Below are 17,735 nucleotides of genomic sequence, written 5' to 3'. Positions count from 1 at the left end.
TTTGACACTCTATCAGGCATCAACATTACTATATGTATATGGCAAAAGGTAAAACCTCATCACTTGTATTGCACTCTGTCTTATCTGAAGAAGGTATTAAAAGAGAGCAAATGAGTACCAGCCATATCAACTTAACATGTCCAAAATGGAGCTTTCTAGTTTGCTCTTCTTATTCAACCCATCTGTGTAGTATTACCATTTCTTCATGTGCCTAAGCCCAAATCCTAGGAGGCACACTTGCTTTCTCCTTTCTTTTTCCAGCTGTATTCTGACCAGCAGCAGATCCAACCTGACCTATCACCAATATATCTCTTTAAGGACTCCACATAAGCCATTATTACCTCTTGCCTGGACTCCATGGTTGCCTCCGTACAGGTCTCCTTGCTTCCATTTTACAAATCAATTCTCCACATGGCAGCCAGAGTGATCTTTTATATTCCCTCAATTTAGCACTCCTTATGGTTTTTTTCTTGTATTTATTTATTTTATTATTATTAATTTTTTAGAGAGAGAGGTGAAAGACAGAGAGAGAGAGAGAGAGAGAGAGAGCGCATGAGCTGGGGGGAGGGGCAGAGGGAGAGAGAGAGAGAATCCTAAGCAGACTCCACGCTCAGCACGAAGCCCAACTTGGGGCTTGATCACATGACCCCGGGATCATGATCTGATCTGAAATCAAGAGTTGGACGCTCAACAGGCCGAGCCACGCAGATGCCCCAGTTTTTCATTGCATTTAGAATACAATCCAAATCTCTCACTGAGGCCCACAAGAACCTATGTGATCTGATACCAGTTGATCTAATGGCTAGGACCTTAACTCCTACCACCATCCTTGTAGTTCATTAAGCTCTGACTATTCTGGCTTGCTTCCTGCTTTTCAAATACATCAAGCTCTGTGGGTCGCTGGGTATTTACACTTGCTTTTTTTTTTTTTTTGCCTTCAATACTCTTCTCTTAACTTTTTACATGGATGGCACCTTACCAATATGAATCAATGTTTTACAAATGAGGAAACTGAATTTCAGACAGTGTAAGTAACTTATTCGTGGTCATAGCACTTGCTACATGATGAAGCTTTGTTTTGCACTCAGTTCTGAATTATTTCATGCTCTTCCCATTACACTAGACAATGAAGACAGTCCATCCTATGGCTGTGATTAAGGTTATGACAATAGATGAGCAAGTATCTACTTGCTGAAAAGACCAGGAAAAACAAATTATTTTAAAAGTTCCTTTTATAGGTTCTCCTTCCTACCTTTAGTACATTCTCCAACTTCTTCAGGAAGACTTACACTGGCTAAGGGGAAAATTTGAGATAGATACATTTGGAAAATCTTGTCTGAGAGATGTGAAATTCAATACTGCTATATAAGAAATGAGAATACGATGACCCAATCAGAACCCCTTACAACTTACTTAGTTAGATGTCCAAAGAGAATTTTCATGGTGTCACGATTTGGTGGAGGGAGTTTTTGCACAAGAGACTTTATAGTTTCAATTCTTGTGTTGTAGTCTTGCTTTTCTGAAAGATAAATAAATAAAAGGAAGGTTAGAAAAAAAAAAGAGATTTTATAGGTGTATGAGGGAATTTTCTTAGGAGAACTTTGGAGTAAGATGTAGCAACATAAAGTCCTAATCAGCAACCAAAGAGTATAGGTGTATTCAACGTCCTTATCATGAAGTTTTTTTTAGTTTGACTGTGATGTAGATCATAGTAATACCAAGCAGCAACAGCGTAGCTTTGACATAGTCTTCTTGTTAAGATCAGTTATTCAATCAGTTTTATAAATTCTTTAGTGTTTTATAAGACACAGTAGGGTGAATAACGGCTCTCCAAAGATGTTCATGCCCTCATCTCTGAAACCTGTGAATATGTTGCCTTCTATGACAAAAGGGACTTTGCCAATGTGATTCAATTAGGGTCTCTGAGATGCGGAGGTTATTTCAGAATTATCTGGGTAGGTCCAGTAAAATCACAAAGGTGGTTAAGAGAAAAGCAGGAGGATCAGAGTCAGAGAAAAAGGATGATGTATCAATGGAAACAGAAAAATAAGTGGCTATTTGATGAAAAGCCATGGGCTAAGGAGCGAAGATAGCCTCTAATAACTGTAAAAGTCAAGGAAAGAGAGTCCCCAGAAGAAGCACAGGTGTGCCAACACCTCGATTTTTCCCAGCGAGACAGATTTCAGACTTCTGACCTTCATGAGTGTAAGATAATATGTTTGTGTTGTCTGAAGCCACTGAGTTGTGATAACTTGTTATAGCAGCAGTTGGAAATGAACAGATGAGGACACAAAATGTGATTAAATTACCAATATTTTATTGTTCACTTGATTTTGTGGAAGGGTAAATAATTTTTTAAAATTTCTTCTATGTTATCTTTTCTCCCTAAGAGATTTTTTTGCTATAAAATTAAAAAATGCAAACATTAAAAATTGAAGGCATAATACCTAGTCACATATATTTTCAAAAATATAGTAGGTTGTTTAAAACTACATACCGCCTAGATTGCTTTCTTTCATTTTGTTTCTCTTTTCCTTCAAGGGCATGGATGGCATAATAAGAATTGACTTACTTAGCATCTAGGGAATTCATCTTACCATAATTTTAACCAGGACTTTGAACTGTGATTACTTATTCAACTTAAATACTTTATGCAAATTGACTTAGGTACCTTTACTTTCTATATTCTGTCTCTAACTTACAGAGCTCCTGGTGATCCTTAAGAGGTCACTGTTGGAAAAGACGATATAGAAGAATAATATGTAAGGCACACATCCACCCAATATTTATTCTCTTCTTCTTGGCAAGACAATCCATTGTTGAGGGGATGGCTGTATACTCTACTAAAAGAGTTCCTTTCCCAACCTCCTTGGCAGCTGGAGTGAACATGTGACCACATCAGGCCAATGCGACTTCAGTCAAAGTGATAGAACTTCTGGAGAGGCCATGTGCCAGGAGCTGACTTAGCTTTTTAGCCTTTTTACCTTTCTGCTCCTCAAAATGTAAATGGAATGGTTGTACCATCAAATGACCTTGAGAATTGACTCCACTCAGCTGGAAGAAGTTTCTCTGAATCTGTGAAGGAGTCAAATCAGTCCTGTACAGTCTCTGGGTTTCTTTAACGTAAGAAAATCAGCCAGATTGGACCAAAGGCTTTGAAGATGAGTCTCTGATACTAAAGCCAAACACAATTCCTAATACAAAGTGCTTCTAAAAGCCCAATTCATTATCACCTGTTATGAGGTATATAAACTTTACAGAGTAGCGTAAGAAAGAGTTAGTTCAGAAGCTGGAAGGTTTTTCTTTTTTTTTTTAAGTACACTGTTGCAAAAGAAACTTTTAATAAGGAATTATAGGAAAATATCCTGCAAAAGATGGTATTTGGCAACAGTGGAGTGGGGGGCAATCTTCCTAGTAGAACTCTGCTTGGAAACTTTTCTTCTTCCTCCCAAAACCACAAAGGCCTATAAATAATGCCTCCCACAGTTAGAGCTTTCAAAATTGCAGTTATTCTTAGAAGAGTTCCAACATAATATGGATTAAACAACTGCAAATGAAAGAGACAAAGGGGAAGAGAGAGAGAGAGAAATTACAAAAATAAAAAAGGAGAGAGAAAGAAAAAGAAAAGCCAGTTGCAACATCATGGAATACAGCAGATACAATCTTTCTGCCGAAAGGGTAGAAAGCCCCCTTGTTGCTCAATGATGGTAAGACAATGTGATGCTACATAGGACCAGCTGGAGGCTGTGGGATATAACTAACTCAGAAAAAATAAGTAAAACAGCTCAATAAAGAGGAGAGTGAAATTTGTGTAGTATGTCCAGGACAGAGCTCTTAGGGATACTTGGATACTTTGTATTTAGTCATCTGAAGCTGATACCACACACCAATGATTATATATAATTCACATCTAAATACATATATACACATACATCTGCAAATACTTATACGCGCATTTACATATTCACGAGGTGGACACATTCTGCATAGTTGGTATGATGCTAGTAGGTATCATTTACCTGAGGACCTGGTGAACTACTTGGTTCAAGCAATAAAGATGATATTGGGAGAGGAGAGGAAGGAAGAGGAGAGGAAATTTCCAATTTCACTGAGATCTCTCGCCATCATAATAATCAGGTCAGCATCAGAGTCTCCAAAAAAGCGACCAGTTGACATTGGGGACAGAAGGAGCAGTCATAAGTTAAGTTTGACAGACGATTAGGTGGACGGTGGCCTAAAATGGCTACATCTAACAGCAAACCTCAGCTTTACAGGGAACATATGACTCAGGTTTAAGAAACGTTGGGGGTTGCTTAATCAGAAATATTTACATTTTCAAGGTCACTGCCATGGTGCTTGAGCCGGAATTAAAACTTTAATAAGCTTGTTTAACCATCAGGTAGAAGAACTATGAACTGCCCGAGACAGAGTCAGTTCTCTCTCTTGTGTGTTCCTTTGCACTTAGGACATTCTATTTATACAACATTCCACATGGTGTTTCCATGGCTTGAATGCCTTTTAAGTTCTCCCATTAAGCTGGGAATTTTCCTATAAAGCTGGACAGATTTTATACTGGCACATAGAGGGTTAAATGAATGAAGACAGAATTATCGAACAAATGAAAACCCTGAACATGGATTAGAATACACTGACTTTGGTTTGAATTCTGCAACGGCTTTTTATTATCTGTGTGGTCTTGGACAAGTTTCTCACTTTCTTTGAATAATATCTAAAAGGCTAGTTTTATGGATTAAACAAGATAGTATGCAATGTACCTAGCATAATGACTAGTAAAAAGTACATACTCCACAAATATTCACCCCTTTCTCACCCCTTTATTCACCCACAAATATTCACCCCTTTTTTGAGGCCCATGCTGTGTCTGGTTCATGTTTATTTTCAGCAGTAAGCATTCTACCTGGTTGTAGTGGTCAGCCAAAGTGCAGTTGCCAGTACTCGAACTGAGTTGCTGCCCGTTGGTGACAATACAATTGCCATGGTAGCCTGACATTTCACAGCACACTAGATACTTTGTGATCAACAGGGACTGATGATCGGATCGGTGGGCAATTCAGTTACATTTAAGAATCCTTATAAAAGTATATGGTGGTTCCCATATCTGCTTATAAGAAGCATTCTACACGAAGGCTACTTCATAGGAATATTTTCTCTTTCTTTCTCTACGTTCACACACACTTGAGAAATTGCACAATTGCATAGTGGTTCACGCATTGTGTGGCTATGCTATATTTAAGTACTGGAGGGGGAAGTGAACAATGGTTCAGAGAGAACTGGAGTATTACTAAGGAAGAGAAATTTGCTTTCCTTACAACATAAGCAGAACAAAATCTTTGAAAAGGTTATAGGAAAGCAGTGGTTTCCCCTTCAAATCAATACCACACCCACTCTTTCATAGCTTGTAGAATCAGGAAATAACGCAAATACTTCTAAGTGGAAGAACATCTAAAAATACAATTGGATACATTAAAATTGAAGTGACATCTTTTCAGATCTGGTTTATTGACGTGTCATATAAGGAATTGGAATCCACATACATAATACAGGACTGGTTAACGAGCTAAGATTCATATACAGCTTACTAAAGATGTGTCACCCGTCTTCATTTGATTCAGTGAGCACTGAAACATAGCATTTTCTATTAATATTCCTCCTTCAGCATATGGTTTCTCGTTATTGTGAAGTATTGAGAGTTTTGAGAAGACTTTGAGATACCTCTGACTTTTTTTTACATTATGACCTAAGGGAAAGGGGAGAACTTCTTCTTTATGGAGAATTAGAGAATCTCTTAGGTAAATTGTGAGACTTCTGCAACATGTTTCCAGTAACAAGCAACTCCATAATTCTCCACCCTTTCCCTCACATTTGCCCCTAACCTCATCCCTGTATGACTTATTTTTGTATTTACTCTATGCTTTATACTACCTCTGTTTTAGTTCTCTAACCATATCCCAACTGCCTCACCAGTCTCTAAGCTGTGAACATAACCTCCTCTCTAACTGCACACAAAACCTTTCTGTAGTGCTTCATTGTTGCCACTGTTGGGTGGCAAGAAATGTCTATGTAAAAATACGTACAACTTACATGTCCGTGTTAAAATAGTAAAATAGGAAACGATTTCTTCCTAATGCCTATCCCTCACCCACCTGGCCCCATAGTCTCAAACTACATGAAACTCTGTTGTAAATGAACTTCTTGAAAAACAACTCCAGGCTACTTAGAGAAGTAACAGCTTCTACGTGATGTGAAATAGACTTTAATGTTATGATAAGGATGTGGCTTTATAGTTTTGCCCTGATTCATGGTTTTGAGGACACATTTTTTAAAAATATAGTTTATGAGAGTTACATTTACATTTATCTGCATGAAATGTTGCTACTAAAACAAGGACATTTAAAACCAAATGCCTTTTCTGCAAAGAGATAAGATAAAGTTATACAATGATTGAAAAGAGTTCTGTGCAGTGCAGAACCCTGGACCTGGTGACCTCTGGACACTTTTCTGGCCTTATCATCCATGCATTTATTATTCTTAAGTTATTTATAGCCACATGTTAAATCATTTTCCAAAATTAAGTCTTCTTTGTTATGTGGGTTCACCCAGAGGAAGAAAAGACCAGATTCTCTCAGCAGCCAATATATTGGTAGTACTACTCATTCTATTTATCTGTAACTCTTAAAGGACAACTGTACCCCTTCGTTTTAAAAAGGTCAGCAATTATCACAGCTGTTCTGCTCCTTAAAGTTATTCTGGAATGTATAATGCATCCTGTAAGAAAAAGATGGTAGTCTCTTATACATTAGGGCCATATTTGGAAGAAAGCAATTGAGTTTCTATTCAACTCTTAATTTTTTGTATCATGACCATTTCCGAGTTTAGAGACTGCCCTGGCTTATAGGAAGAATGAGTATCATCAGATAACATTTTATGTGTTACTGTACCCTACAACTGAATACAAATCTCTGAGGACATGCCTTTTAATTATAAAACTTGAGGTAGATGCTGAGGAATCATCCAAGTCATGTAAATTGCCTGATAAATTTCTTTAAGTAACTTACATTTACTTTAGGGAGAAGCATGTGAGGGCAAATCCAGAACTCACAGATGGATTCAAATAAACATATACTTCAAATTCATGTTATAAAATAACAGAAGCCATATACCATGAAGAAGTCTGAAAGAACTCGGTGAGAATTTTATTCTGCTATATGATTTGGGGAAACATACGATATGTTGTTTGAATTTTTGATGCTTCGCATTCTTCAAAACCCCAAAAAGCCCATACCCCATAGGACTGTTTGTAGAATTAAACATTTCGGTGCACATCAATGCACAGATAATGAGTGCTTATTAAATGTGAGTCCTCTTCCAATGAAAATCTTTCTTTTGAATCATCCTCTCTCTCAGGGTTGGCACATGATTGTTCATAGTTCAAGGCTGTTTCCAAAATCATACAAAGCCATAAATATTAATCTTTAGTACCCTTTCCTAAAAACAGGAACAGCCTATAATATGTGATATCTTTCTAAGTCCTCAGAATCATGCCCATTATCAAAGAGTGTTTGGTCATAATTCATAAGTAGATACATTGTATCATAAATAGAAGTGTCATTATATCATAAACTAGGAATAACCATGGCTTCAGGCTAACCTGTGGTTGGCAATTGCAATTTTTTTAAGATTCTAACCACCCCACTAGCCATCTCCCTCTGAACCAGAAAAGCCTTGTTTTGTATTTAATTAAAAGGAAAGCACATTCTCAATGCCTGCAGATACCTGGTAAGTTTGACTTTGGGTGATGATAATCTATGTCAGAACAGTTCAACTTGAGAACGGAGGTATGTAACTTGCAGGGCACGAAAGATGCACCAGGAACTGAATACTGGCCTCAGGTAAGACCTCTGTCTCTCTCTCGTGCGGATTGCCTGAGAATTAGAATGGATCACTGCCCTGGCACACTTGTATGCCGAGTTTCTCCTTCCAAGAGATGTTAATATTTTGTCTGATTTTTGAATAAAGAAGGCTTTAAGGAATAATTTTAAAGATGAAATAACTCTCCATAGCTAATAAATGTCAGTAGTGAAAATACTATGGCTAACTGATTGCCATAAGTCCATGGATTCCTTAACCTGCGAGGAAAGCTTCAGCATGGTGTCTACTTTAGTATCATTTCCAGAGACCATTTCTGGTTATTGTGCAGGAGGAGGCTGGCCTTTAGGAGCAAACCTAACCTTGTTAAGTGCAACCTTGATCTCTCTCCGTCTCTACTCTTATTCTCTGGTAATGAAGAATTAGAAAATTAAAGAAGTTAATTAGAAAGTTGAAAGAAAAAAAACCTAGTTCTTAAATAAATTTTTTTAGAGTGTTAAACATAGACATGTGTACATGGTTGAAGAAAAAAATATTAATTAAGTGCTACGTGCAAACCTGTGGCAGATACAAAGTTGATTCTTGTTTTCTGTCATTTGACAACCCTGGGGGGCAGATGTAATACACAATATGACATTAGAGATATTTAAATTTAAGACATATCATAATGTCAGGATCAGTGAAGTTTACATGTTTCTTCTGACTAAAGGGGCCCTCTAAATTGATTGTTAAACTCATATTGTTTCTGAAGTGTTAGCTCCTTATACCAAAAAATTCAAAAGAATTGAGATATGTACCTAACACTAAATCAACAAATGTAAAATTTTATTTAATCATTTTAGGAAGGACTTAGAATTATTATTCTTAACTTCTTTATACATTCCCCCAAATACATTCAGGCAAGTAATTAAATCACCTTTACTTTTTCATGTGACTATACCCATGTTATTCTAGGCACATCAGGTGCATTGACCTTACATTGAGGGCAAATTTGGAAAAAGTATTCAAGTTTTAATAGTACCTTAAAAAATTTTAATGTTCATTTATTTTTTGAGAGAGAGAGAGAGAGAGAGAGAGAGCGCACGAGCGGGGAAGGGGCAGAGAGAGAGGGAGACACAGAATCCAAAGCAGGCTCCAGGCTCTGAGCTGTCAGCACAGAGCCTGATGGGGGGCTCAAACCCATGAACCGGGAGATCATGACCTGAGCTGAAGTTAGAGGCTTAACCAACTGAGCCACCCAGGCACCCCAGTAGTAACTTTTAATAAAGGGTATTATTGCTTTGGTGCAACTAGTTGTAGGATGAAGCGTTTCCTAAAATTCACCAACCTAAACCTGTCTCTCAAACACCATTTCCTGAATTTTGCAGCAACACTCCTCTTTGTGTGAATTGAAGAGGAAAGCAATGGCTGACACCCCAGTAGCGAACTTTACAGGAAAAAGTGTGATTGTATTGTCCTCCCTAGAATTTCTTGTTTTCAAAGTAATTTTGGAGGTGTCATGGTGGCCAAGTATATTTCTGTAACTTACAAATGATACTAATTCATCCTCAGGCGATAGTCTGTGCTGAGAAAATAAAGCTCGCTAGTTTATTTCTTTGAAATTCAGTTCTCCTGTGAGAATTTTCTTTAAACTATACTTATTCAAGCATATCTGCTTTTACAAGCTTAAAACACACACACACACACACACACACACACACACACACACACACACACACACGAGTTACCGTTTTGAGTCATTTGACATCTTTCTAATCATAAACCAGTAATTCTTTTCAAGTTATTCAAGTAGCTATTTATATTAAGCATTATCTTTGTACATTTTCATGAGGGTAGAAATCTTACAAATACTTTTCTAGATTTGAAGTTTTTAATATGTGTCTACCTCTTTCCACTGGTAGGTGAATTAAACTATTTCTAGGGGATTTAAAAATCTCACTTAAAAACAACTAGGACTTGTCACACAATTAAGAAAAATGTGAACTAAAAAAATATTTTCCCCGTCTTTTAGGTTAAACGTAAATTTCTTTAAAAAAAGCATATTAAACTTATCCGTAACTATTCATTTTGAGCAAAAGACCTCTGAAGAGGAGTTAGTGCTTGGTAGGTGAACTGTTTTTCCAGCCAATCCATTTGACATGGCCACACAGTGACACTGAGAACAGAGGAGAGTTAATAGCACAAGCGTCACAATCCTTTAAGAAAGGGGGAATAAAATAATTTTGTGATTCAGCTTTATTTTTTAATTGTGAGACTTATTGTAAAAGAAGAAAAACAGGCAACATGTGGTAACTTTAGTCAGCATTTCTGAACTGGGAATGATAAACACCTCTGCCTGGCTCTGGCATTTATCAGGACTGAGATATTATTACCACATAGAGTCACAGCATGGTTACTGTTATCATCAGAAAAAAGAGCCAGCTAATCTTAATGGTTTGTAAAGCCGTTACCTGCACTGGTCTGACATTTATCATGATCATTTTACCACATGGGTCCTACATAGCAAAGGTCTTTTATCTGGAAGGGACATCACTATGAATTATTATTTGCAGCTAGGTAGAAAATTGTATGTTGTAGATACCTTTTCTCATTATAAATCACATAGTCACATTTCACCATTTCCCCCAGAAAGCTGCTGAGCCCAGGTTTTTTGCCACAGCTTGCTTTCCTCTCCATCTCTCTCTCTCTCTTTATAGTTTCTTGAAAATACTAGCCATTTTTTTCATTAATACCCTTAATATAATTTTTGAAGAACTATGTAGACAGTAGGTGAACATATGGAGATACTTTTATTATAGTTAGGGGACTTTCCTTCACATTCTGGGAAGGGACTGGCCAGTACTTTTAGAAATTGACGTTGATAAACGGTCTACTTTTGCTGTTGTTGTTGTTGTTGTTGTTGTTGTTTCAAATGCTTATTCTCCTTTCTGTCTTGGTGGGCAGACTTTTTCTGTTCCTGACCTTGCCAATAGAGTATTTACCAGTAGATCAAACAAAATTTCCGATGCTTGATTTGAAACCCTCAAAACACTAATGCCATCTCTTGCCTGAAATCCTTAGCTTGGAAATGTGTTCTCAGGGGGAGAAAATAATACTTTTATTTTGCCAGATTGTGAGTCTGTTGTTTTAGCACGTTACAATGGGGTAGAAGTTTCCGCCAACAAATTTGTTTAAAAAGATGCTTGGGTTCTATCCTTATCTATGTCCTAATCATTTAAGTTAACATATTATATAGAAGAAATGAGGATATTAAAAGGTACCATGTTTTAGAACCATGAGACCAAGTCATTGAAGTGAAATGCATTAATTTGACAATGGAAAATTGCAGTGAAGAGCCCAAGTTGTTTACCATGGGGAAGAAATGAACAAATCCTCTCTTTTAAAAAGATTGAGACAACTAATCTTCTGAAAGAGATATTTATATATTTTCTTCTTCCTCAAGTGTTCCATTAGGAATAAACAAGCCAGAAATTCTGCACTTTTATAATGAAGAGGGAGGAGAACTCCTTGCCATTTTTGCATTTAGGAAGAAATGTGCAAGAAGAATGTGACAATTTAAGCAAATCAAGATTGTTTCAAATGGATCACAAACGGGACTTTGTGGGATATTTTATACTAGCATGTGAAGCAAACAGTAAATTTGAAAGGAGGATTTTCTCAATGGTCTAGTTCTGATGTGTTTTCCCATTTCTTTGTGTGTTTAAAAGAGGCTTGGATGTGGTGTTTTAATATTGCTTCGGCTCTTTTGCAAATGAGTTCTGGAGAAATATTCGCACATGAAGGAAAGCCGATGTGCTATAATGCTGACAGCAGCTGGGGGGATATGAATGAAGAAACCAGATTCCCAAGGCTGAATTTAGCAAAAAATAAACACCTATCATTCCATTAAAAAAATTACCATTTTAAATGTTTATGGGCATCAATAGCAGACCACTCTCCCTTTGATAAAACCAATATATATGTGTATATATATATATATATATATATATATATATATATTCCCCCCCCCCCCAAATAACTCCATTCTTTAAGGGGTGTGATAGAAACTTTAACCTGATGTGCAATATTTTGCACTGAAGTGCATTCGTTTGCTGCCCTTGTTACATTTGGTTACACATTAATTTTTATATTATTCTGCATTTCTTCCAAAGGAAACAGTTTCTGTTTCAGGAACCTGCCAGACATGCTTGCATAAATTTGGGTGTGGCGCAGGAGGGGGTGGTTGGAGGAGGTCATTTGTGAAATTAACGTGTCCTTTTACTGCTTAAGATGAGTTGCGCACACTTTTTGGTTCAGTCTTCTAAGATTTCATTGGAAAGCAGTGGTCCAGTATACCAACACACTGCCTTACCAATCAGAAAAAGGCTACACTGATTTCAAACAAACAAACAAACAAACAAACAAACAAGCTTTTTTATTCTTCTATTTCAGAATGACTCTTTTGTTCTAGTTTAACATTTTTCTGCCATTATTGCCTCCCCCCCACCCTCCCGCCAAATACTGCAACCTGGGAGTGCTTCCAATAATTAGCCAGGGGCTTTGCTGCTTGGATTTTTCTCCTTTTCTGGGGAACTGGGTGAATCGTTGAGTGCTAATGAATGTCGGAGACTTCTAGCAGTGGTTCGAGCCAGGCACAGCGCGGGCAGACGCTTTCAGCTTCCCACTGTGCCGCAGTGCAAGCCTCCCCGCTGGTATGTTTACCATAGTTTTAATGTCTGCGAAAAATTCCTGATGCAACCGAATTATGTGGTGCCCTCTTGTTTGTCTAACTCCACCCCCACGCCCTCCACCCCCAATTTGGCAGATTCCTTTTGCCCCTGCCTATTGCAGAAAGCTCCTTCTCAACTTTGTGGCCATCTTACCACTCCAATTCTTGCCATGAGAGCCCAGCTGCTCTGGAGGACCAGACACGGTCAATCTAGAAGTTTCCGGAGGATTACACACACCCTACTCTACTTATGACACCTAATAACAGACATCCTCCCTTCCACTGCATTTGAATTTCATCGGAGGTAATGTTAGAGCAACAAAATTAATCATCGGTATTGACAAAACTAGCTTAAAAACATAAACGTGCTTGGTGAAATACACTGTGCCTTTAACGAAATCTATTGAAAGACCTCAGACAATCACTGCAAACTAAATAATGTGCTCTAAGACGAAAACAACCAATCTGTGATTTGACTTGATTTATTCTTTGTCCTTTTCTTAAAAATGGTTATCTCAAAGAAAATGACCATTCCATTATATTGTAAATTGATGAATTCACCAAGTGTGATGCACAGTGAAGTTTTTAATGAATATTCATACAACTCTTTCAATCCATTAACAGGACTTAAGACAATGAGGACTTAAGACTCTTTCCCATTTAGACAGTAGAGGGAAAGTGGAATTAATAGCATAAACAGCCCTCGGAAAGTTTAACTTTAATGTATCAAACTCCAGGTGCCAGAGTTTGAGGAAAATAACCAATAATAGCCATTTTTTACATATTTGATGGGACTGATTATGCAATGTGCAACTCTAAATGGCTTATAGCACATTGTAGCATGGTTCCATCCCATTGGCTACAGTAGGGTGCAGGCAGATGGATGACAGTGACAGGGAGAGAAGTGCTTTTGCTTAGCCGTGCGTTAAGATGCCATCCAGAAGCTCTGTGCACTGCAGACACTTCATTAGGATGCCAGGGTAATGGTAAACTACCACTCAGAGTGACACCCCATTTCCTGCTTACTGAGCGCTCCAACCTCGGCAGATGTCAACAATCTCACAGTGCTACAGAGCAGACCTAACTTTCCAGCCACTTTGACTCCAATTTTTTCCTCCTAACAGTGCCATACATTATGTGCAATATGTAACGGCAAACACCTCACCAAAAACAAAATCTGCCCAGTTCGTTATGACTGGAGTGAGTGCTTAATTTTTTTGCCTTTGAAAAGATGAGGTACAGCGATTTGGGTAAGAGAATACATCCAGTCACTAACCTAACCTCAAAATTTCTTGCTATGATTTCCATTTGCTAATCAGTTCAAAGTGTTAATTGTGTGGTGAACTCTGATTAATAGTAGTTAAACTCTGATCACAGGGGATATGACTGTTTCTTTTAATTAATGTCCATTCCAAAGGTAAGAGATTGTGGAATTCCTTTGTTAAAGATTTTAAACTCCGTTTCGGTGTGGTTCTTAGTTGTCTGCCAAGAAAAGGCTGACTTGAGCATCTGGATGATATTTCCTCTGCAAATGTATAACTTGAGGCCATTCGCACACCACCTTACCAGCAATTCAAGCCAATAGCAACTTTTTTTTTCCTATAGTGTAAAGTCCAAAATTCTCTTTATGAAGAACGAAGGTGTAATTTAGATAATGAAAAGAAAAATTCCCCAGATGGAAAAATAATACTTTGAAATCTATCATGACGATACATGATTGATTTACATTTGTCATTCTAAGCATCTTCTTAGAAGTTCAAAGGGCCTTGCAAATGGCAGGACTAAAAATAAATATCCTCCTCTGAGGCCTGTTTCCATTTCCAGGTAAAGACGCAAATGTAAAGGAGAAGTCATAGGCAGAGGTCACACTCCAAAGGAGAATTTGAATGCAAACTTTCAATGTGATAGCCTGTAAAAAGAGGTGATGCAAATCTTGACTTTTGGTTTAAAGTGGCATCTGGTTGGCAACACCTAACCACCTCTTGGAACCTGTCACTAACTCTGCTTGAACACAAAGAAAACAGACTAGAGTTCCTAAAATAAACAGGAGCTGCCAATCAACATGGTGTCAAGGAACTAAGGATAATTTCCTTGAAGACAGATTGAATTTAATTGGAAAATGCCAGGTGGTGGGACCACCTGAGCTATGGAGCTATTGAACCAGAGAGCTTGACTTTCTGGAAACAGATACGTCCTTCTCTTTCTTCAACTGTCTGGTCTCAAAATCAGTTTCAAGGTCTATGCCAACCTGAAACACTGGGCAGCACTCTCCTTTTTACAGAGCTAATCCCGTTGAGTAGTGTGACTGTTTTCTCTATTTTCTTTCTCACCAGTCCTCTCCCATTCTAACTATAGACCAGGACTCCTTTTTCACCTGTAATAATTTGGAGATAGTGGTTTTCATAAAATAACTGAGGAGTCTGAGAGTGGAAGGCAGGAAGGATGCTCTGATCATGGCACAGATTACAGCAGACACTGTCATCCCATATGTAAAATGTAGGAGGGATGGAGACTGGTAAAAATTCTGTTAGGAATAAATTCTTCGAATTCTAATGTTTTATTTATGTATTTCATCTTTGAGAGTTGAGTGAGTTAAGGAATATAGTGGGAGAGGATCTTCAATATCAAGGTGGTGGGGCCATAAGATACTAAATATGCTAGGTAAGAATTCATATAAGAGCTATGGTTATCAATTTGTCATTTGGGCATAGCTCCAAGACAAGGATTTGACTCAAAATGAGGCAGCGGGTAAAAGGCAATATGTGTGTTTGGTTACATTTTCACCTTTTGAGATGACTAAACACAACAAAATTTACCACAGTGCATGACTTTTAAAAACACTCATTTCAGATAAGAGAACAATGCTCAGAAGCGCAGAACTTTCACAATGACCATGAGACAAATAGGAAACTATTTAGCACCTTCAATAGAATTTGAAACATCAAAGATTCGAATGAAAAGGAGCAGCAGGCCTCCATAAGGAGAGAGTAGGGTAAGATGGAAAGATGAATAGGGTGGATAGGATAAGAGGGCAAGGAGATAGTGAGGAGAAAGACAGTGGGAAAACTAAGAATGCAAAGTACTTTTTTTTCAACCGCCAAAAATTCCATTCAGTGATATGGATGCCAAACTAGAGAAGCTTCCCCAGAATGTGGAAATGAAAAAAAATGATAGGAAAAAGACATGTTGGAAGTCAGAGAATTGAGAGACTATGATTTGTAAGTATCCTTTAGGGAGAAACCAGAACATTTGAAAGGTATACAATAATCAAGGCAAAATTAAAGCAAAATTCTGAGAATAAACAACAACAACAACAACAACAACAACAACAACACTATCTGAGTATTTAAAATGATGGCCGGATTCTAAGAAAACTCCACCGAGTAAAGACGCTACCTAGACGTATTTTGGCAAAGCTTTGAAGTGATAAAGATCAAGGATAATCCTACAAGTATTCGAACAAAAAGAAGACAAAGTAAGCTTCCTCAGACTTTCCTAAGACTTATTTCCCTAAATTCTAAAGTAAAACAAAGCAGTATCTACTGTTCATAGGATGAAAATCGTGGCCCCAAAACTCTCGTGTTATCTTTTGTATGTTAAAACAACAAAAAGACATTCTCATTCATGCAGAGATTTATAATAGCACTGTTTTCTTGAAAAGTTTACTGGAAGGTTTATGTAAGCCTACCAAGTGATGAATCAAAATTTGTAACTCAAAAATAGAGACATTATAAACAAAACTAAGTATCTATTTAGTTTGGACCCAAAACTCAGAAGGCACTATTGGATTATTTCTCTTTGGCTTCTGTTTCATTCTCAGACCAAGAGTGGTCTTCTCTTCACAGTTCAGGTGAAAGCTCTGGGGACATATGATGACCATTTGAAATGGTGACTGGTGCTAGTCAGTCCTGGCATTTGCTAGCTAACACCCTTATTGGAACATCGCACTGGAGAGTTACTAAACAAGACCTCTCTTCCCCTTTTCATAATCAAAGCCTCAGAGAACAGCAGAATGTTTACTCCCATTGCTAAGACTCTTTGGTAAACATGCTTTGTATCTATAATAATTGTGTTGAAAAAACTGAGTCTGGGGAGAGTTGAAGTGATAAAGACTGACAAATCAAGTAGTAATAGGGATTGTATATGAATTTTCCTACGTGACATACTTTTTTTTTAAAGAATCTAAGTAGGCTAGGGAAAAAATGTCAAGCAAACAGGTCAGAAAGAAATATCCCCAGAATATGGTGATGAAATTTAGAATGATTTTAACTTTCTTCTTTTTACTTTTCTGTTCAAGTTAGCCTCAATAAATATTTATTACTTTTATAATCTGTTACAAGAGACTATTTAAAATAAGCTTGTATAATTGCTTAGATACCACATAATTATGTGTCTTTACTAAATAGTTTACTGAAAAGCCTAGTAGAAAACATACCAAAATATTAACCAGAAGTTCTCTTTGAAGAGCGGTATGGATGATTTTCTTTCATTTTTAAAATTCGTTTTCCAAATTTCCTGTAATGAGTATGTGCTATCTTGATAATAAAGATAATTCTCCACGTTTGGTACACATGATAACCTTCAGTTGCTCTATGACACAGGAAAACATGCTATTTTCACAGATGAAACCATTTCTAGGAAACTAACGTACTAGACTTTCTTCTAGGTATGTCTGTTGCAGTTACTTTCTTGTTTCGTGAATATATTCCAGAATCAAGAAAGCAAAGTCAAAATTTGACACTTTCTTCTCATGGCTGAAAATATTGGGCTAAGGGTGACTGCAGGGAGAACACAGAAGATAGAAAGTGCCACGGTGCACAGTACTATATATTTGCAACCTGAAGAAAGGCAGCTGATCCCGCAGGGCCTTGTATGTAAATATATTTTAGTTCCATGTTCTAATTTCTGTTTCTTCCTCAAACAAATCTTTTCTTAGAGTATTATATTGCTTATTGGACTGAACTTCTGAAGAGTGGAAACTAAAACTTATAAACATAGCACTAGTTCAAGGATGAGATTTCATGGTAGTATTTTGAAGTTAAAAAATAAGCTGATATTCATTTTGTGCTGAAATACACCTATCCCTTTAAGCCACACCCATTTCTCGTCTCTTTTGGAAACTATATTCAAAGGCTTTCTC

General features: G+C 37.3%; 1 protein-coding gene across 2 annotated transcripts in view; it reads right to left on the bottom strand.

The window, feature by feature from the left end:
- Nucleotides 1-17,735, bottom strand: part of ARHGAP15 (Rho GTPase activating protein 15) — a 609,886-nt gene that overhangs the window by 60,176 nt on the left and 531,975 nt on the right. For both annotated transcript variants that reach the window (XM_015062996.3, XM_053214988.1), the window contains one exon: nt 1,414-1,519. In XM_015062996.3, coding sequence (XP_014918482.2) covers nt 1,414-1,519 — 106 coding nt within the window. The remainder of the gene's footprint in view (nt 1-1,413; nt 1,520-17,735) is intronic.

This window comes from Acinonyx jubatus, chromosome C1 (genome assembly GCF_027475565.1).
Source record: "Acinonyx jubatus isolate Ajub_Pintada_27869175 chromosome C1, VMU_Ajub_asm_v1.0, whole genome shotgun sequence".
Lineage (NCBI taxonomy): Eukaryota > Metazoa > Chordata > Mammalia > Carnivora > Felidae > Acinonyx > Acinonyx jubatus.
This window is presented reverse-complemented; position numbering and strand designations above follow the sequence as displayed.